The sequence below is a fragment of the Plutella xylostella genome, chromosome 19, assembly GCF_932276165.1.
Source record: "Plutella xylostella chromosome 19, ilPluXylo3.1, whole genome shotgun sequence".
In the NCBI taxonomy this organism is placed as follows: Eukaryota; Metazoa; Arthropoda; class Insecta; order Lepidoptera; family Plutellidae; genus Plutella; species Plutella xylostella.
Window position 1 is genome coordinate 5,890,610 of NC_063999.1, and position 21,595 is coordinate 5,912,204.

Sequence of the window (21,595 nt, forward strand, 5' to 3'; positions counted from 1 at the left end):
AGCTGAAAGTATAAAAATCTAATTTAAAAATGAATTATTTTATAAGTTGTTTGTACAGAAAATAAACAATATTTGAAACCATGCAAATATTACCATGAAATGCCTCATATTAACTGCAGTAAGTGTTTTATTTAACAGTATGGATAACTATTTTCTACATAGGTAATATTTTTTTATTTGTTGCAGATATGTTTAATTTTAAGTGATTTAATTTCACCAAATTATAAGAACATTGTGGAAAGTAAAGTCAGTGGAACCTCAAATAAAGATGGAACCAAGAATACAGATAAACCAGAGTCGAAGAAAAAAAAATGTTGTCCATATAACTTCAATTCGACAATGTGTCGAACAATAGGCGACAGAATTCAATGTGGCTATGAAAATAACCAAGGTTCAGATCAGAATAGCAAGGACAGAGTAGTAAGACTCAATGAGGGATGCGTGTTACGGAATGGTCGCATCGAATGCTTTTATCATCCCTTGGAGGGCTATGGGTACGGAGCTTACGGGCCTCAAGATGTCAATCCATCAGGGAAAACACCAGGTACTTCTAAAGGCGAATCTAAGCCGCAAAAAGATGCAAAAAAGCCTTGCTGGAATGGATGATGACAGTAATTGTAACGATAGTATTATGTATTTCATGGGGAAATAAAACACAAAGTAGATCTTACTATTATGTTATATTATTTTTTTCTAAATAATAATTTATTAGGTACCTCTAATGAATTTAAAAACTATCACAATCGCTCTTACATTATTTTTAAACTGGCCTAGCCAGCAAATCTGACCTGGCTGTCGAAAACCATAATTTCATCATCAAGGAGGTTTAATATTTCCCGCATGATGTTAGACTCGACGCCTCCTTTGCCAAACAAGGAGTCCATGTACATGAACATAGCATCCATGAGCGAAGGACCGAAGGTTCGAGGCTCGTTTCCATCCACCTCATTGGTTGGCCACTGCTATATTATTATAGACAAGACTCCGACAAGAGATAATTACTATTATGTATGAACTATTATGTATAGTCTCTAAAAAAGTGGCAGGTATCTTCGATTTTACAAAGTGATCAAACCTCGTTGACTCGGATAATATGAACTACGGATCATTATACATACATTGCTGTATATATACAGCAATAGTGTTCCGTGATAACGGTATTGTTTACATGTCACTATACAGGGTGTTGTAAAAAGGGCATACTAAGCCGAAAGGGGATATCTCAGAGGGTAATTCTGAACTACTTTTGTTTTACGAGTTTTGGAAATTTGCGAAAAAAATATTCGTTCTCCATAGTAGAAAGTGACGTGGCCAACAACGTTTCTACGGTTTTTTTAATTTTCATGAATTTTCAAAACTCGTAGAACAAAAGTTATAAATATTTGCCATTCGTTGAATGCAGGAAACTTCAGATCTTTTTGACTGGAATTCATACCATATACTTACTGATCATCATCAGCCAAGTCATGCAGTCCCACTAAGAGGCCTTATCTACATACTAATTTCACAAAGTTAATCAAGTATTGGAGAGAAAATAGGTACAATATGGCTACGTCAATTGAAATCCAATAAGTACATAAAGATAACCTTATCTATCGGTATATTAATAAAAATACATGACAAAAATTGCAGGTTCCAATATTTTTGAGATGAAAGTACCTATAAAATAAGATTACAAAATGTACTATTTATAATGAAAGAAAATATGAATTAGTTAAAACCATGCAAATATTACCATGAAATGCCTCATATTAACTGCAGTAAGTGTTTTATTTAATAGAAGGCACATTTTTTATAAATACTCATATGTTTTTAATAGAATGGAGAAATAATAAGTAAGTACCTACTTATCTTGATTAACAATAAAGAAAAATATGGTTGCAGATATGTTTAATTTCAAGTGATTTAATTTTACCAAATGATAAGAACATAGTGGAAGCTAAAGTCATTGGAAACTTAAATAAAGCTGGAACCAATAATACTGATAAACAAGAGTCGAAGAGAAAAAAATGTTCTCCATATAACTTCGATTCGACAATGTGTCGAACAATAGGCGACAGAATTCAATGTGGCTATGAAAATAACCAAGGTTCAGATGAGAATAGCAAGGATAGAGTAGTGAGACTCAATGAAGGTTGTGTATTACGGAATGGTCGCATCGAATGCTTTTACTCTCCGGGTCAGGGCTGCAGACCCTACGGGCCTCTAGATGTCAATCCACCAGGGAAAAGCCCAGGCGAACATACTTCACATCTCGAATCTAAACCGCAAAATCATGAAATGCCTTGCTGGAACGGATGACAAACTGTAACGATAGTATTTTGTAGTTGATGGGGAAATAAAACAAAAAGTACTTAGTTAATATTGTGTAATGTTATTTCTTTCTAATTAAAATCTAATTAATAATTTAATAGGTAAGTAACCTTTAATGAATTTAAAAACTATCACATTAGCTCTTACTGCATGCTGTTTAAAAATAACAGACCTAGCCAGCAAATCCGACCTGACTGTCGAAAACCATAATTTCATCATCAAGGAGGTTGAATATTTCCCGCATGATGTTAGACTCGACGCCTCCTTTGCCGAACAAGGAGTCCATGTACATGAAGATAGCGTCCATGAGTGATGGACCGAAGGTTCGAGGCTCGTTTCCATCCAGCTCATTGGTGGACCAGCCTGAGCCTGAAACGCCATTGGTCGAATAGCTGCAGAGGAGTACCACCATTGAAAGAAGAAGTCTGGTCGCCATTGTTCTGTAAATTGAAAACGTCACTGCTATATTATTATAGAATATCTCTACCTACCTAAACAAGTGGTACCTTTAATTTTACAAAGATATCCAACCTCGTTAACTTCGGTTAATTGATATGGAACATTGCTGTATAATGATCCGTACTGTTTACATGTCACTATAGAGTAACATACTTGCACCATATACAAAGTTTAGAAATCTAACAATAGTCAGAGCAAAAAGATGGCTTACTTTTAAATCGTGAGATAAAATACGCATACGTCTGTATTGTGTAGATCACAGATCTTAGAAAGAGTAGCAACAATTTACAAAATTCTGAATAAAATTAGGCTCCGTAAGCGTGAAAAAAATACAGGAGCCTTTCTATCACCCAATTTTATAATTACCTACGTAAAATCTTCTAAACGATTCGCATTTACTCTCCGTTCTTCCTAGTTAACACACATTGTGTGTCAAAAGAAAGTGTGTGCTATTGTTTTGTCATTGTTATCATTATCATAGTTAATTAGGCGGCCTTTCTCAAAGATACATACTTACTTAATGTTTGTACCGCCGAGTAACAACAACTTACTGCGAACCATTGTCATTATTTATAATAACTGTAGAGATATCGGCAGGTATCTACTTTAAGAACTTAATTATAACCTAAGTGGTGTAATTATATGCTATTTTGAATGCTGTGACAATGTGATGGTAATGACCTAAATATGCGTAGCATCTGAAGTGGATCATGCCGGCTTTGTCACTGATGCGTATTCACTGTCCATCAGCTGATTACCCCACCACATAATATACCTACACTCACACACAATCACACACAATGAAAATTTCACTCACAAAATAAATGCCTCCAATTTATAAAAACTTTTATTAATTTAACAAAATACTAACGTTTTTATTTGGCAATATCCTGATACACTTTTGAATTTACTCCAATGTTGCAGAAGGCGCCATTAAGCTATCCTATTCCGTTTCTAGGAGTAATTTGGTGATTTTATCACCGAGTCTTTTTCATTGCTCGTGAATGTAATATACATCGCTATCGTTAGCAATAAACTATCATAGACGATAGGCAATTGGTCACGAGCCATGGTGTAGTAGAGGTATGCTATTTAGGAAAGGAAAGTTAGTTTGTTTCGAGAAATCAAAAATTACTGGACAATCAGCTATGATCTTACTCAAGAACGAGGTTGCTGAGTTGCAGCGGGTTATTGCAGTTGAGTAGGTAATTTTGGTACCTATGGGTAATCTCGTAATGTAAAAGGTATGTACTTCTAGGTAAGTACCCAGTAAATATTTCAATTGAGTGGACTAGGAAGTACTGGGATATTAATCTGGTAATGTAGAGGTAATGCACCTCTAGGTACCTACTTACTAAGTATTTAAATTAGTAATCAAGTATGGACTGGTATATTAATTTCAAACACACATCATTTTAGGTCAGCACATCCGATAAAAAATGAAAATAATTAATTAATCATAATGAAATGCTACCCACCATCTAAATTCTAGCTTACTTCGAAATGAAGTCAGGGCAGGTTCCTGATTATAGATGTAGTTTTTGTGTGACAGAGTTGGCCAAAACATAGCATCTTCAATATCTATTACCCATACCCTGAGATTAACATAACCTTGGCTTAACACGTCAAATGAAAAGCTCACCTTAGGCTGTAATCCAATGGTATATGTCCCAACAAAGCTATTCAATAGCTCATGTCACCGCGTCAGCTTCGATTATCCAAGAGCACCTCCATTTCAATTTCACATTAACAAAACTCTTCCATTACGAGCATTAACACTTTATCACCAGCCAGTGTTTTGTATTCAAACTTTTTTTATTGTTGTTATTAGTAGCTGCCAGTGTGACAGGCTTTTGTTTTGCGTGGTCGGTGCGCAACTGCTGGTGTGCGCGCCACGCCAGCTGCACTTTCTCGCATCGCCGTCGGGGATCCATTTTCGAATTCGTGGTAGGTAGTATGTCGAATGATGACTGTGTCTTTACGTAATAACTGGTTTATAAGGAGTAAGTATGAATTAAACCGAGATAAGGGCAAGAAACACAGCTGCATTCAAAATATTGAGGGCAGCATGTTATTTAATCTGCTGAAAATGTAATCCCTGTAACAATATGTTAGCCGCAGCGTAAAATTTGACAAATCTAGTTCACTTTGTCACCGTCATCCACTGCTGGAAATCTGCCTCTGGTCATTAAATATACCTAGCGGTTATAGATAGAGCCTTCTATTTTACGTCTTTAAAAACATCATCATCAGCCAATACATTTAAATATAAATGTAGATTCTCTGCAAATGCTGCAGAAATTTAGACGAAATTTTTAATAACTTACATTTTTTGGTAGGACCTATTAGGTTAATAGGCAAGTATAGATTCTCATTTAGTATTATCACGGAACTATGTACGTGTGAGTTTAACTCGTTCTTGACTGGTTGTATCTATGTCACCTCCGCATTAAAATATTCATTGATGCATGACACCCGGTTGAGGTCAATTGGCGATGGAGCTTTCTGTGTTAATTTCTCTGAACGCATGAGGTGGTGGAATACATACGAACCAAAGTATGACGGAAGTTTTATATCTTGGTGCCTTGTTCGAAAATGAACTTAAGATACAATAGGATTTCAAAGTTAAGTTTTTAAGCTTTGAAATATCTGTTTGAAAATTGTAGCTCGCCTGCTTCTGTCTGTTTTGTTAACTCCACTTATGTGTTGGAGGAGGAGTCATTCTGCTCACGTGCAGATTCCCTTGACTCGACTTTCGAATACAAACATACGTTAGCATGAATAATACTCACCTAACACTTTGAGCCTAGTGAAAGTGAAACATACTAACTACGCACTGCACATGATTTTAAATGAGCGAAACATTATAATTAGCCCCTCATATTTTAAAATAAGTGCAGCCCCATAAATATCACAGTTTAAGCCTACTACTTAGCTCATATTTTAATACTAGCTATTCCTGCGCGCTTCGCTTCGCCTTAAAAAGTTTTCCCGTGGGAAATCCGGGATAAAAAGTAGCCTATGTTCTTTCCCAGGGACTAGACCGTATGTATACCAAATTTCATTCAAATCTGTTCAGTAGTTTTGGCGTGAAAGAGTAACAGACAGACAGACTGACACAGTTACTTTCGCATTTTTAATATTAGTTAGGATTATCGCAGTGTTGCAAAATCAGTATAATTTTTTTTCACCATGAATCTCTTAATGGTTAAAGTAATTATAAAGGTTTTTATTCCGGAAGTCGGAACTACATTGAACGTCACTGATGAGGCAGTAAAGTAAGGCTTCCCGTGGAGATTCCAAAGAACAACAATAGTTTTCTATCAAGTCTAGGTCAAGCATTAGTCAGTACAGGCTGACTAACATTTATAATGCTGCGTCTTTTTATAGCTTTATTAATGGTTATTGCTTTATACCCGGCAACTGTTATATTGTGATTGCTAATATAGTACAGGTTGAATTTATTATTTGATTATGCTCAGATTTCCGCTTTTTCGATATAACCTCCAATCGAGACCTATTGGTAACTTGTATTTTATGTAAAATGTTTGACTTAGAATACTAGACATATCGTGTGCAAGAGAGTAGAAATTAGGGGCCTATAGGTGTACATTAGCAAAACAGTGTTGACTTTTGCATCAGTGGCGCCAATAAACATGAATATTTAAATACAATAGAGTTAGATCGCGTGACGAAAAAGCGTCATTAAGGACTAGATAAGGATACCTATCGAGTTACTCTCACTAAATTATTGCACAATTTAATTGACTCCATTATCTGTTGGTTAAAAAGAATCTATCTCTCTGGAAATTTTGTATTCCATCCATCGATAGCAATATGGCTAGTTGTACTCCAGCGTAGTCTTTATTGAACTAGAATTTTCAAATTAAAGGTGAATGAGAAGTGAAATAAAGTGAAATGTATTTAACTCAGATCATAGTGTTTATTGTTTCCATCAACTGGATTGTACTCAGTGATGTCCGTGCAGCAGAGGATGTGGAAAACAGACATTTGGTGTTGCCGCTAGCCAAGCACCATTTGAAAGAGAAGCTTATCAAAAGACTAACACATCTGCTTGAAAAATCAAAACTTAGTCATGTTATAAAGAAGAGGCAGGCCGTGCACGAGGTGGTCGATGAAGGAGGCGAGCTCGAACACGATGAAGAAGTAAGGGACGAGTTCTCCCGACTACCAGCAGAGGTGCACGAGATGGAGGTGTCCCCCACGCACCTGGTGAAGTTCCCGGTGAAGCCGCCGCTGCCGCCGCCGCCGCCGCCAGAGCTCATCAAGGCACAGATGAAGTACCAAAGTCTATTCCACACGGACATCAAAAAGTCTTTCCCGGTGTTTGACTTTTTGAAGGAGGCGGAAAAGATAAAGGAGAAGAAGGAGTTTGAGCCAAAAGTGCTGCCCCCTCCCCCTCCGCCGCTACCGCCGCCGCCGCCGCCGCCGCCGGTGTTCAAAGGGATAGAGTTCAATGCGAAGAACGAGAAGGAGCTGAAGATCGAGTTCCCGGACCCGGTGGTGAGTCGCACGCGCATGGCGCTGCACTTCGGCAGCCTGCTCGTGCAGGCGCTCACCAAGATGCTGGGCAACGCGGAGGCCGCGCTCAGCAAATACGTTAAGCCTAAGGAATAATAAGCGCTTCAAACGCCGTAGAATCTGATGATGATATCTAGATGAACTATTTATTGTTAGGTTAACTTATCTCATTATGATAAATTGTTATGAACCATGAATTTCAAAGGTTTCCAATTTGTATTGTTGTAGCAGAATACACAAAATCGTTCGTTATTTCTGTTCTTCCCATTGTTTTTATGATTATCGTAGCCATTGTTTCAATACACATCGCATAAGCGCATGACCCGAATCCATACACTTTATCTATAATAGTTTCAATCTAAATTCATCCCTTTCGTTTCTTCATCATTAAATTCATTAATTAAATCAGTGATTTATTTATTATAACAGTTTTATAATTATATATTAAATTAATAATATTAAATACGCAAAATGTTACATATAGATACATCTCGTTGATTATTTCTTAGTTACCTATTATGGTAGTTTAATTTTGTTGACTCGTTTGTAACTGCTTCTTGATTACCTATATCATAACCTATCTTGTTTTTATATAGTCGTTAGTGAAAATGAATAAAATATATTGTAAGCTGTCATTATTAGTATTTTATTGAGTTAAAATACCCAGTAAACCCAAGATTCCCAAGACACACAGAAAGGTCAATCATGAAACAAAAATCTAATAGCGATTGGAGTTGGATTTAGATTCAAATCCTCTTCGCGTATCACTGTGCTCGCTGCCTCTAGAGTTTAAAACATAAACATAAACATAAAAATTCTTTATTCGGTGTCTAGCACCACTCACCAAAAAATAATAACAACATAAGTACACAAAAAATAAAACAAAAAACGAAATTAAAATTAAAAGTAAAACAAACAAACAAAAGAACATTAAGAATAGTTAAAAAAAATAAATATATATAATGGTGTGAGTTGTCCAGCACCGAAAAGGCCCGCGCCTCAGCTTACACCGCTACAGATGAGGTGGCATCCACCCACCTGACGCGGCACTGGTTTTCAGTCGCGTCCTAGAGTGACTGTAATTTGACCTACTGTTATAAAAATATACTGTTTATAGGTATACGGTTATACATAAATTTTATACTTAAATACCAATACTGGATAATATAATGACAATCATAAAAACATACACATAATATATAATGCAAGCATGTATACAATAATTTGGTTCTAATGGTTATAAACAAATAAAAATACTAAGTGAGGGTAAATGTGCCTTCGGCGTTTCAGCGGGCGAGCGACACCGGTCACACCGGTCGCCTCGCTTGTTTCAGCGCTCAGAACAGCCCGTGCCGTCGGCTGAACACTACGGTGAAACAGTTTTACAAACACAATAGATACAGTGTGAGTGAAAAAGGAACACAATTAGCACCACACAAGATCCATTTTTCAATAACGGATAATATTGAGAAATAAAAAAAGGTAAGACAAAGGTTACACAACACATTTAACAAATAACTAATTTACTTTTAATAATATAAACGAAATAACTATTTAATTGTATTAGAGCATCATTCATTAGGCCTAAGTACATATACGTAAAAAATAATATTTGTTTCAGGTTAACGTTTCGTCAGAATAAAAGTGTATTCCTGATGATATTATGTAAAGGAAGATAAACGCATAGACTTGCGGGCTGATCCCGTGGGATTGAGTGGGAAACTAGTACCCTCCACGTGTCGTGACGAGAATGCCAGTAAGTAAATCACACATACTTATATTGTAAATAAATGTATATAAATATTATGTAACGCACTAACGTAAGCAAATAATAAATACATATTTTTTTTTTTTAAGTACGCTACTGCTAAATGGCCAGGCTCACCAACACGATCTCTGTTTTAAAAGGAGCATTCGCTTTAACTTTGACCTAAATGATGCAACTGATTTCAGGTTACGCAAGCTTGGGTCTAGGCGGTTCCAACAGGAAGTAGCATTAAAGGAGAACGAGGCTTTGAATATGGCAGTCTTATGCTGAGGAGTGAGGAGCAGGTATGAAGAGGCTCTCGTACGGTACATATTGAAGTCACGGGACCACCTTAGTTTATCATAAAGGTATTCAGGTATGTGTCTATGTACTATGCCAAACAACAAACATGCAAAATGTAGGTACCGTCGGCTTGCTATTTTTAACAATCCACTGTTATTTATGAAGGGAGTGACGTGTGCCCGGGGGGGGATGTCGTGACAGAATCGAGCGCAAGCATTTTGTACCCGCTGTAGCAGACGTTGTGTTTTCGCATAAAGGCAAGGTCCATATACCGTATCTGCATAATTTAATTTAGACAGTACTAAACTCTCACATAGTTTTATACGCAAATCAGTATTAATGTAAGGTCTAATGCGGTACAGGACTTTTAGTCTATAAAAACAACTTGAAACTAAGCACAGGATATGTTTTTCGAAACGCAGATTGGAATCGAAGCAGATACCGAGATTTCTAGCTTCAGTAACTTGTTCTATAGATTTCCCAGCTACCTTTATATCGGGGTTCTTTGCTTTAATACCCTGTACTTGTTTTCTAGAGCCTATAATAAGAAATTTAGACTTTGTTGGATTAAGTAGAAGGGAATTCCTCTTGGACCATTCTACTATCATATTTAAGTCATGATTTATTTTATTGACAACGTCCACGGTGCCATCTGGAGTACACGACAGGTATATTTGCAAATCATCAGCATATATATGAAATTTACAATTTTTTATGCTCTCTACTACGTCAGCAGCGTAAAGTACAAACAATAGGGGTCCAAGGATAGACCCTTGAGGTACACCTCTCGTAACTGGATACGACAAGGAGTTGTGGGATTTTCCGTTACTGTTAGTTAACTTTACTATTTGCGACCTTTGATTGAGGTAGTTGTAGAACCATCTTACTGTGTCGGCATCGAACCCGTAATAAGATAGCTTGGCTAGCAGACGTGGAACGCTGATGGTGTCAAACGCACGTGAGAAATCTAGCAAGGTCAGAATGGTACCCTTTCCTCTGTCTTGAGATGCGATGATATTGTCAACTACGTCCAGTAAAGCAGTTGACGTACTACGAAATTTTCTGAAGCCAGATTGAACAGACGGTAGGATGCCATTATTTTCAATGTATTGTGTCATTTGATAACTAACAGTTTTTTCTAGGACTTTTGACAAACAAGCTAAGAGACTTATCGGTCTTAGTTGACCATATGTAGAAGGACAGGTTGTTTTCGGGATAGGTTTAATGAGTGCGATTTTCCATAATTCTGGAAAAGTAAAAGTCGAGATAGAATAATTTATAATGAATGTAATGATGTCAAGAGTACGGGATAAGGTGAGAGAAATCATGTTTATAGCAATACGGTCAATGCCTTGTGCGTTGGACTTCAGATTATTAATAATCTTTTGAACGGTTTCTTTGTTTACAGTTTTTAAACGAAATATACTTTCACAAAATTTATTGGTTTCAGTTTCCTCTCAGCTTGTCGAGGCTGCCTCCACTGGACTGGTATCCTCCGGACAGGGAGTCCAGGCCTCCATGACGTCCTCCAGACAGTCCTCCGCCGGAGTTGCGTCCCCCAGAAAGGCCGCCGGAATGCCGCCCTCCGGACGAGGATTCGCTGGAGCCGCGACTGCCGCTGATGCGTCGGTCGCTCTCGATTTCAAACCCGCCCCCCTGGGAGCTGCTGAGTCCACCTCGGGAGCGATCGGCGAGGGCCACGGCCAGGATCCCCACGCACATCGCCAGAGATATAATAGTCTGAAATAAGACGTATAATTAATGCCAAACATAATTGTATCGTGGGATCCAACTGAGGTTAATAATAAATACGCTAAGCTAATAGTTGTCCTTGAATTAGTAATTAAAGAAAATTACTTGCATTTAAATTTAGATTAAAATGAGACTACCATACTCTATGACCTAGGTTATTACTGTTTAGGAGTAAAAATGTATTTATTACACGTATAACTTAACGTTATTCCCTCTTCCTATAAGTACTAAAAACCTACCCCAGTGACCCCGTTGGGTTGAATGGGATAGCTAAAGTTAGAATCTTACCTTAGACAATGCCATGATGATTACCAATTGGACGGAGGTCTGAACTGTACTGGAGTAAAATAAAATTGCTAACTTTATATAGGATTCCGTAAATGTACATTTATTCCAATTTCCCGGGACTATACTTTATGATGATATTTATGATTGTAAACATACTTCAAGAATTCAATGTACTTAATGAATGCGTCTACAATGCATATCTGCATAACCGGTTCGAATTCAATTGAGTCCTTTTGATTTCTATAGATACTGTAAATGTTAATTGCTACTAATCGTAATAAAACATTGAGAGTACTTCTTTAGAGACGTCAGTTATTTAAAATTTAAAGTGGTTGTAGTGTCTTATTGTTTCTAATCTAGACTCTGGTAACTGTTAGACTGATGTTGGTTTGTAGTAGGATTTGATGAAATAAGTGCTTCCTCTAAGGTAAATGAACTCGGTTTATTTCAAGACAGCCAGTCTTCAACTATGAAAAATTACTGATCTAGGCACTAAGTACTTGGTAGACTAACTCATAAAGATCGTTCGTGGGCGTACCTCATAAAATCTGGATATCCAGAAGATAATGGGATGCCAATTATAAAACATCACAACATATTATGCAATTATCTTAATGCGTTAGCGCGACATACATACCAGCCTAGGTACATAAGTAATTTTAAAAGGAAAATTTACCCTATATGACGTAAATAGGCTTAAGATTATAAAGAGCCGTTTGATGCGGCATTGCATCATAATAAGGAGTGAGGCGAAACTTTCAGCGGCTCCCTGCGGCCTACAATGATAATGAAGGTAGGAATACCTCAATTAAATAATAAAGCAATAATCAAAATTCTTCATAAATCTTGCATGTACCTTCACAATCTAAAGACTTAATTATAATTTTCAATTTTAAAAGTTTGTCATTTTGTCTGCATCGCAAACATTGCTCACGGGCAATGAAAAAGTTCCCCTTACAAAATGTCGACACCAAATGACCCATTTTCACATTCAACATTTAATTTAAATTTTGATTAAAATATTTACGTTTTTAGTTGGTAATATTCTGATGATTTGGTGTTATTGTCACTGGAACTTTTCCATTGCTCGTGAGTGTATTACGGTGTTCGAATTCCTACTCTACTAGGTACTCTCCCCATTGCGTAGGTTATGTCTACGTTTTTTTAATAACATCAGCAATTAATAATATAATAATAATAAATTCTTTATTTCAGGATATTTCCCATACTGTTTACAATTGAAATATAAATAAAATTAACTTACCCCTTTTTATTTCATTGTACAAATGATCAGTTAACGTGGCTATCCTGGGTGGTGGTGGCGCTGGCCTGTTGCCTGGCGCTGGCGACCTCCGCGGCGGCGGCGACCTCTGCGGCAGTGGACCGAGCGGCCGCGCCTGGCGACCTGGCAGGACCCGCCACCAGGGTCGTCAGGTCACCGCAGAGGTGGATGGGTAAGATTATTGTGATGTTTTAGTTTAAAGGAAGCGTGGGGGTACAGGGTTTATTGTGGTTTGTGGGTATAAACTCCATTGTTTTAGAGATAATCTAGCACTTTTAATGCACGGGAAAACATTATCAACAATAGTTTAAGTTTATTTAGACACGATAGTTAAAGGAATTGTCAATAATCCTCTTTTAACATTTACGACGGAATAAAAGTCAAGTTTTTTACTGACCACGTCAAGCTTATAGCACAGTACCTATACTTATTTACAACTTAAAAAATAAATAAGTAGTAATACTTGTTTAATTTCCAGGTGGACGGCGCGGGGGGTCGTGGCGGGGCAGGGGCGGCGGTCGCAGGAGGGGGTAGCGCCACTTGCCAGAAGTGGCTAGAACTATTCACAGTTTATGCATTTTATGTTAAAGTTTTAAAATATTCTTATTGTTAATGTTGTAAACTAATTTTTATTTAATAAAAATAACGCCTATTGAGGTTTAAATAAGGTAGAGTTATTTAGTACACACACACACGCAACATAAAACATTTTAATTTAAGTATATTTTAGTATAAGTAATTTTATTTTGGAATCACACAGGCATATACTTATAGTTAAGTAATTTAGAATTATGTAGGCAATACGTAGTATGTAGACATAGACTGTACTTGGCAGTAGGCGCTACAAAAAAACACACACATCATTTACTACTTCACAGCTTTTTATCATTCCTTATGATGTAGGCTCCAGGACCAGGCATTGGGTCAAAAGCTCCATATCCATATTCATACACGTACGGATAACCGACTGCAGCGAAAACCGGAGGCCGGTATACATTTTGCCCAACATTGGGTCCAATATTGGCGGCACCGCTGAAGCCATATACCAGAAACTTGGAGTCGTCTTTAGGCTGTTTGGCTCTAGTTAGCTTCACTTCGTCGGGAGTGGAGAGAGGCACCGGATCTTCATTTGTTTTTGTTTCACCCGAAGCGCCTGCTGTTGCTGTAGTTACCGCCACACATAGCAATAACTCTGCTAGCAGCAATTTCTGTAAGTAGATATTAATTTGGAATATTATAATTCAATCAAATATGCTGTCGGTAAAAAAACTGCAATCCAGACTTTAAAAAATACATATGTTTAGAATCATCGACCTCGATCGAGCACTGATATTATTTTCACCCTGCTAGTTTTTTAATATACTCTGAACTTTGAAAGTTATGATAAGGTAGTTGCTATACATAGGTAACACAAAACATACCATGTTAATGATCTTGCGTTAAATGTGTAGGAAACAAGTGACATACTACAGCTATAGCTATTTATAAGTGCCCTAATTATCCATAGAGTTATTACTGTCTAGGTATAATGGACCACCTTATCAGTAAAGGTGCATATTAAAAAAACTATAATGATAAACCTGTCATAGGCAATAATGATGTAGGGTGTATCTATGTACCTAGGTATTTAGTAACAGCAACTTCGGCTTTAAACATTTAGAAAAAAAAATGAATGTTTATTTATTCTATTTAAGAAACCAACAGCGTTGTACATTGTTTATGCAACATGTTTTTATTTATTTGTGATAAAAATTGCTCCTCATTTGCCAAAGGCTCATAATAACTTCAGAATAGAGTAAATCTTACAAGTTACAATGTTACAGTTCTTTCCATACAACTTGAATGTTTTTGAAGTTGACTGCGATTACACTTTTGTGCTTCGTCAAACTAACAAACCGCATATTCATTCAGGAACATTCAGGAACATTCAAGTTATTTGAACCGAACTGTGCACCTGTCTGTGACACATCAGATGAATCGGATCAACAACAGTCTGCCGGTACAGTGTAGCGACGCAGTAAACAAGCCATCGCCTGGCGAGGGTCAACACTCAACACAATACATGACCGATTCTACTGAACAAGTTTACTATACTCTGTCCATTGTATTATTGGTTTTTTGACATTCAAAATCCCATACATATTTGATGACTGCAAAGGAAAACCAACTTTACTTACCAGACATAAGGAAACGTCAAAAATGCAATAACATAGTGGAAGCTCTATAAGTATTCCTGTTCCGGTTGCATGATACCTTTATCAACTGATAAAGTAGTTTAATACGCTACTTATAGAAATCTTTTCACCGTGTGGTGCTAAGCGAAGCGTGATTTATCGATAACGACACGACTTTTATTTAGGTCAATAACGATATAATTCCGCCAGGATTACAAAAGTTACTGAGCAGTTACAGTAATGAAATGAAATCGTTTATTTTTTGACGTAGAATATTAGAATTACTTGTCAAAAGTCATAATCTACCACCATTTCATTTGCTGGTTACAGGCTGCTTAAAACCAACTCCGACTGATAAGCTATACCTGCTGGCTGGAATAGCACCGCCAGCGGTTCGCAGACAGGCCGCTGCGGCCAAAGAGCGCTTGAAACAACTGAACGACTTGCGCCATCCTCTGTATGGTCATGTTCCAGTGCAGCAGCGCCTTAAATCACGCAGAAGCTTCGTCACAACCGAACCGCTGACTAACGAGACAGCGCAGGAGTTCAGGTTGAGCCGCTGGAGAGCCGATACTTCCCACTTGCGTCAGTTTGTCCAGCCAGCCGAGGAGCTGCCTGCTGGAGGGGGTGAAGAGTGGTCTGTATGGAAAACTCTAAACCGCCTCCGGGCTGGCGTTGCCCGGACGAAGGACAATTTAAGGCGATGGGATATGCTCCCAGCCAATGCCAGCACTCTATGCAGTTGCGGAAGCCTCCAGACAACGTCACACCTTATAGAGTGTCCTAATGCCCCAAAATGCAGTCAAGGAGACCTGATGAAGGCCAATGATCTCGCAATAAGAGTAGCAAAACACTGGAGGAAGCTAGCTTAGTGCATTTTACACGATAGAAGAGAAGAAGACCACCATTTCACAAAGGCCCCGTAATCTAACACAATGCAGAATTGCACATGCACATCTTCCTGTTCAGCAAACAATTCGCATAGGTACTTAAGCAGTAAATGCTCAAATATATCCCTTACACTTTGATGAGGTACTCGTACCTACATAAACTTTTCTGACTTATTTTAGTAGAATCAGAACGTGAACGATTGCCCAATTTGATCTCAATCAAAGAGGTGTAGTAAGTGGTGACATATTATGTACCTACAAATACTCGTAATGGCGCGCTCTCAGAGCAGTTTAATACTAAGGACTTCTTCAATTTGATATGGTACCTGCGTATACCTATCTGTGTAGAATTGTATTTAGTTGTTATATGTTGTAGGTTTGTAAAATAACTCGTGTTAAAACAAACTTATTCAGAAATGTGAAAGTTTCAGAATTCGTAGCATAGCATATGCGTGTTGATCTAGCTCGTTTGCAAAAATATAACTAGAAAGTATGTGCGAAGAAAGGTTCTACCTTTTTTGGCATAAGATTTATTTGCCTAATCTCGTATTGCATAGTAACGTTTGGTCAAAGTCTCGTTACGCCGAAAATCGTATGGCATATATCTCGTTTAGTAAAAAGTTATTTCGCATAACATTGTTTAGCCTAATAATGGTATGGCCAAATCTTGAATAGCCTAATAATGCTATGGCATAGGTTTATACAAAGTAATAATATTCGTTTGGCTTTAACTTTGACGGAGCGTCTCCCTACATAGCGCAAACTGGTGCCTTGTATTGTTTCCGCTGTTTGGAAAACGCTCCGCTCCGCTTCGCTGCGCTCCGCTTTGGTTTTGATGAACATGTGCACCTAACACGCTCCTCCTCGCTTTGCTCGTCGTCGCACCTATTTTTAGGTTTCGATCTCATGGGGTTTGTAATAATTATATTTGTCGTTAACTTTCGATTTTTTGATCATACAATATCGTGATTTTCGGGATGTAGGAGAAAAATACCACAATTTGTACATTTACTACATACTTAATATATTATTTATTAAGATAACATTAGGAGAAACAAGATTATACATAGGTATAGACGATCATAAATTTGAGCAAACGAAACTTAGGTGTTTAAAGATTGTGCCTAAAGAGTTTTAGACGAAACGAGCCTTATGCCACATAAGTCTTGGCAAAGTGATGGTTCGGCCAAAAAAGTTTAGACCATACGAGTTATGCGAAATGCGTTTTGGTCAATAAAGATTATGCGAGATGAGCGGAACCCGCGAAGAAATGTAGCTTATCTGACGTACATTATCTACTAAGGTACATTAGGTAGATACATATTACACTTTATGCTGTGCTTGGCCAGTTAAGTCAGTATAACCGGCATACTGACTTTACTAACCAGGACTTTACTCACCATACACCATTGTCCTCTGTCTTTGCGTGTCGACGGTCATTAAATTCAATTGGTATATTTTCGAGACTGGCAGGATAATTTGCGCTTGTCGTGGAGTAGGCCCTTGAGCCTACGTCCCGGCTCCTGGGGACTGGCCTGGTGTTGATGACTTGATGACCGTGCGTCACCGCGGCTCACCTCGGCTCATCCAGCCAGCTCTCCGCTACCAGTAGGGGTTTGAATCTCGAACACTGAACTGTCTTCCCGTAATCCCTGATCCACCGATCAGATTTGATTCGAATTTTAAATTGTGAATATATATAGAGAGTTGCTTTCAAAGTGTTTACAGTTTAGATTATTTGAAAATGGATTCAAGATTAACCGTCGTCTGTTGTATTGTAAGTTTTTTGGTCATTTTACTTATTCTATTACTATGAACCATGATTAACTTAAATCATAATGGCACTGTGTGATAAAAATATATCACATTTATAGTTCAGATTATGAAACAGAATCTACACTATCAAACAAAGGCTCATTTAAGAATACAATGAAACACTGTATGTAAGTTACAGGCTGGACTGAGTACCATACAGTGATCATTGTTTTAAGATATCCAGTTTATGAATTTATAAGTTGTATCACTTTTTATTAGTATCTGTGCTACATTATGGTGAGATAATGGACAGGGTAGACAGATATTCGTAAAATTCAAAGTGACTATTAATTTTTCTCGGAAAAAAAAACTGCTGAAAGAAAAGTTATAACTGACAAACTATACCTATCACTTATACTTCTATCTGAAACTTACTTGTTATGACTCTTATGACTAAGAAAACCTACACTGGATTGCCAAGGGACAGCATCTCATTATGGGCAGCACCACTTCTACAGCAGTAGCTCTATCTTCAGCTACCATCAGCTAGGGTCACATGGAATGATATGGAAGGACTTATCGATCCGACTCTCATACTAAAGAACTCTTTACAAGAAACGATTATAATTTTCCCTATATATCAATTTATTCCAGGTCATAGCGCTAGCAGTATCGGTGTCTGCAGCTCACCTGGAGGCGCGGGAGCAGCGTGAGGTCATGGAGTCTATGGAGGAGCTGAGACAGAAGCGTGACGTGATGGAGTCTATGAGACAGAAGCGTGACGTCGAGGAGTCTATGAGACAGAAGCGCGACGTGATGGACACGATGAAGAGCGCGTGGGGCGAGGTGGTGCGCACGCTGAGCGACGCGGGCGACGCCGTGGTGCACGTCTTCAAGCCCACCGAGAAGAGCGTCGTGGACAAGATGGCCGACGGGGTCAAGGGACTCGTCAACAGTTCGTAGAATTAATCTGCTGATGGGGCGGCTAAAGTTCCACGGAAAAGTATAAGCTAAGTTTAAAGCAGTCTAAGCTAAATTCAACCGTGGGAAAGTGTAAGTTATAAAGTTATTACTTCTGGGAGCTGTTACGAATCACTACATTATTCAATTGACATTTTATTATAATATATTGTAGTCTTTGATAAACAATACGAACAAGATGCAGTGTCATTGCCAGTGCCAAAGAAACGTCTCGACAAATAACACATTTCCAAGTGAGCTCTTATTCTGAATCAAATGCGGACAGTTTATAAGTAGCTTTATTTTTTTATGTGACCAACCATCTTATTCGTATTGTTTACGAAAGTCTTTTACATAAATCCGAGTGATAGAAAGATTATTAATATATCAGATAAAGTGTAGAGTTGTATAAGTAATGAAATGACTGATATCTTCTCAATAGAGATACGCACTGGGAATAAATCAACGCAACTAGCAGCTCATGACCTTATTCTATTGTAGAAGCAACCTTGACCGGCAATAACTTTAGTCAACTGAATTAGATGATACAGGAACTAGGAAATAAGTAAGACTAATAAATATTATATAAATATAAAGAACATCTTTTATTTGCGTGAATACAATAAATTATCGTTTATAATCTGATTACGATTTAGTGAGTGTGCAACTTGTACCATAGCCGATGAAGCTCAAACTTCGCTGTGATACTGCGAGTTGGAGCCGATGTTGTCCAGCGTGACGTAGTTCCGGGCGTCACAGTCCGGTTTGTCGGAGTCATCCAGTATCTTTACGAGGTCGTCAGGTCCAGGCCGCAGCGCCGACACCGGACTCTCCGGATAATCCGGTCGCTTCTCATACTCGTCGTCCGCCTGCTTGTGTCTTGAAGGCAAAATAAAAATGCCGGCGGCCAACCCACTCTCTTTCTTCTCCTCTAAATTTTGGGCCTCAATCTGGTTTTTGTGCAGTAAGTCGCTTATATTGTACTGGTACAGCTCAGACTTGTGTCTCTCGCGACAGAACATGCAGTAGGTGATCCAGATTACGACAAACACGGCCTGAAAAGCGATAGGAGAGGTTAAACATCGCAGTTGTAGCCAGAACCACGCCAAGGTTGGCCGGCCGGGAACTAAAGTTAGTAAATATAGATCACAATGTGCTCTGTGGTGTACTTACCAGTATGATGGCGCAGATGAGTCCAACGCACATTGCACTCATAGTAAACGGCACAGATAAGGCGAGGCGCGGGAGACGTGATCGTGGACCGAAGCGCCCGCGGCGGCTGCCGGCGCGCCCGCGGCCCGCGCTCAATTAATATTACTTGAGACTCTTATTAGTGAAGTCATCCAGCTGATTGAAACGAAACTTTTATTTCTGTGCGTTCTTAAAAATATGCAACTGATACTCGGAGCAGATTGCTACTGAATGAAGCGGCATTTGTGTTTTTCTAACAGCATTACGCTGCAGTTTCTTTAGCCGCCTTCACATGGTGCGTGATACAACTCTACTGTTGTGGTTCAAGGAATGTAACCTGATCATTAAAACTTAGTTTCCCATGCAGCTTATTGCAAACTCTATACTTACTTACTGATTGTTTTTACAGTGACTCGACTTAGGTACCTATAGCTTTGACAGATTCGAGGACGATCTATTTTCAGAGATCATAACAATGGCTAGTGTGGTAGGCTTAGTACTTGCATAGAGTTGTACGAGTGTATGTATAGTACGTTGAGTGCAGTATAAGTGCTTATGTACTACATTTGTACCTATTGTCAATGAGCTCATCGGGGCTATAAATTAGACACGCGGTGGCGTGTCATACCAGATTGAAGCCAGTAGAAGATTTAATTAACTATACCTAGGTGTAAGTTTAATGACCCATTGCAATGTTTAGAAAAAAAACTATCATCAGTAGGTATGTATCATCCACCAATAAAATCTCTGATCGATATAAGCAAACCAAATAACATATTCTTCCCTATTGTATTATTGTATGCAGGTCTACAAATTTAAATCTACTTAATGAAAATTTTATTGCTGGTCCTTAGTTATGTTGGTTGAAAATGATCAGCTCCTTTCTATTGACTTGCATGATACTAATGATGGGTACAGTAAGGGGCAGAGAAACCTGACCCCCCTCAGAAACATTGTTACTATGAGAAGGGGGTCAGGTTTTTCTGCACCTGACCGTACCTATTATATGACTTGAATAAAAGAATAACCTGAAATCTACAGCATACTTAACTCTTCTACGACATCCAACTTTACTAACGTAAACTTTTTATGATTTTTTGTGTTAGTGTAAAGAGCCTAATATTGTATACATACATATAATAATAATAATATATCAGATACAATTCAAATATAACTATTGAGGACGGATGCAGAGCAGTCTTGACCTCAATGCCGAAATACAGAGGTCAATATGTGCTTTATTTGGGCATCAATGTCGCGCTACGTTCATTTATAGGTAAATAATAGTTGACTATAGTCCTAATCTACTTTGCTATGTAAGTACTAAGGATGCCTGAACTAAAGTAGCTGTGACTAAATCCTTATAGCTTATTTTACATTGAGTATTATAATGTTTTTGTAATTTTTTGAATACAGATTAGAAAAAAAATGTGTAGTATAGATAGAGAGTTTAATAGGCTAATAAATATGCAGGTAACTTAATGATTAATTTATATCTGATGCAGTGTACACTCACGGGCAATGAAAAAGTTCCACTCAGGAAATGCCGACACCAAACGACACTTATTTTAATTTGAAACTTTGACAAAATATTAGGTACCGTTTATAGTTGATAATATCCTGAGGCTCTGTTAAATAAAGTAAAGTGTTGCAGATGGCGTCATTAAGCTACTCTTTTCCGTGAAGGAGTTATTTGGTTATTTTCTCAGTGGAACCTTTTCATTGCCCGTGAGTATATGTACAAAAAAATATCTGACTACCGGCGTACCGTCTGACGGCGTGTATAATTGTACAATTAAACTAATTATTTTAGAAAACATATATGTATATTAAGTAGGAATTAAATTGTTTTTAAATTGTAATTAAATTGATTTACCTTTTGTTACCAATAAAGATATTTTTTTTTGTATTTTTGTATTTGTATAATGTAAGGTACAAG

At 37.8% G+C, this 21,595-nt stretch overlaps 3 protein-coding genes and 2 long non-coding RNA genes across 6 annotated transcripts; 2 read left to right on the forward strand and 3 right to left on the reverse strand.

Moving 5' to 3' along the window:
• Nucleotides 1-2,353: 2,353 nt before the first annotated feature.
• Nucleotides 2,354-4,867, reverse strand: LOC119690516. The gene is made up of 2 exons (XR_005253605.2): nt 4,415-4,867; nt 2,354-2,753 (listed from the first exon to the last, which is right to left on the reverse strand). It is a non-coding gene; the product is annotated as an uncharacterized LOC119690516 (long non-coding RNA).
• Nucleotides 4,868-7,939: 3,072 nt separating this feature from the next.
• Nucleotides 7,940-11,537, reverse strand: LOC105398085 (ctenidin-1-like). Its single transcript, XM_048627673.1, has 3 exons — nt 11,405-11,537; nt 10,818-11,104; nt 7,940-8,105 (listed from the first exon to the last, which is right to left on the reverse strand). Exons 1-3 carry the CDS (start codon nt 11,417-11,419, stop codon nt 8,033-8,035), a joined length of 375 nt encoding a protein of 124 aa, XP_048483630.1. The 5' UTR covers nt 11,420-11,537; the 3' UTR covers nt 7,940-8,032.
• Nucleotides 11,538-12,065: 528 nt separating this feature from the next.
• LOC125489954 lies at nt 12,066-13,353 on the forward strand. Its single transcript, XR_007267359.1, has 3 exons — nt 12,066-12,197; nt 12,699-12,858; nt 13,165-13,353. It is a non-coding gene; the product is annotated as an uncharacterized LOC125489954 (long non-coding RNA).
• A 3,889-nt stretch (nt 13,354-17,242) lies between these two features.
• LOC125489953 lies at nt 17,243-19,061 on the forward strand. The gene is made up of 2 exons (XM_048627683.1): nt 17,243-17,527; nt 18,160-19,061. Exons 1-2 carry the CDS (start codon nt 17,495-17,497, stop codon nt 18,466-18,468), a joined length of 342 nt encoding a protein of 113 aa, XP_048483640.1. The 5' UTR covers nt 17,243-17,494; the 3' UTR covers nt 18,469-19,061.
• LOC105398088 lies at nt 19,045-21,057 on the reverse strand. Of its 2 annotated transcripts, XM_048627671.1 has the most exons (3): nt 20,646-21,057; nt 19,639-20,590; nt 19,045-19,520 (listed from the first exon to the last, which is right to left on the reverse strand). In XM_048627671.1, the coding sequence occupies exons 2-3, from the start codon at nt 19,678-19,680 to the stop codon at nt 19,155-19,157; spliced, it is 408 nt and encodes a 135-aa protein (XP_048483628.1). In that variant the 5' UTR covers nt 19,681-20,590; nt 20,646-21,057; the 3' UTR covers nt 19,045-19,154. The 2 variants fall into 2 exon arrangements, with proteins under 2 accessions (XP_048483628.1, XP_011568443.3); XM_011570141.3 differs by having other exon boundaries at nt 19,639-21,057.
• Between the last annotated feature and the right edge of the window lie 538 nt (nt 21,058-21,595).

Coding starts and splice junctions, on each gene's coding strand:
- LOC105398085 (XM_048627673.1), bottom strand. Junction 8,106..10,817: donor AGCCTCGACAAGCTGAGAGG/AAACTGAAACCA, acceptor TGTTTATGTTTT/AAACTCTAGAGGCAGCGAGC.
- LOC125489953 (XM_048627683.1), top strand. CDS start 17,495: ATGGATTCAAGATTAACCGTCGTCTGTTGTATT. Junction 17,528..18,159: donor TAACCGTCGTCTGTTGTATT/GTAAGTTTTTTG, acceptor AATTTATTCCAG/GTCATAGCGCTAGCAGTATC.
- LOC105398088 (XM_048627671.1), bottom strand. CDS start 19,680: ATGAGTGCAATGTGCGTTGGACTCATCTGCGCCATCATACTG. Junction 19,521..19,638: donor TCATCTGCGCCATCATACTG/GTAAGTACACCA, acceptor ATCGCTTTTCAG/GCCGTGTTTGTCGTAATCTG.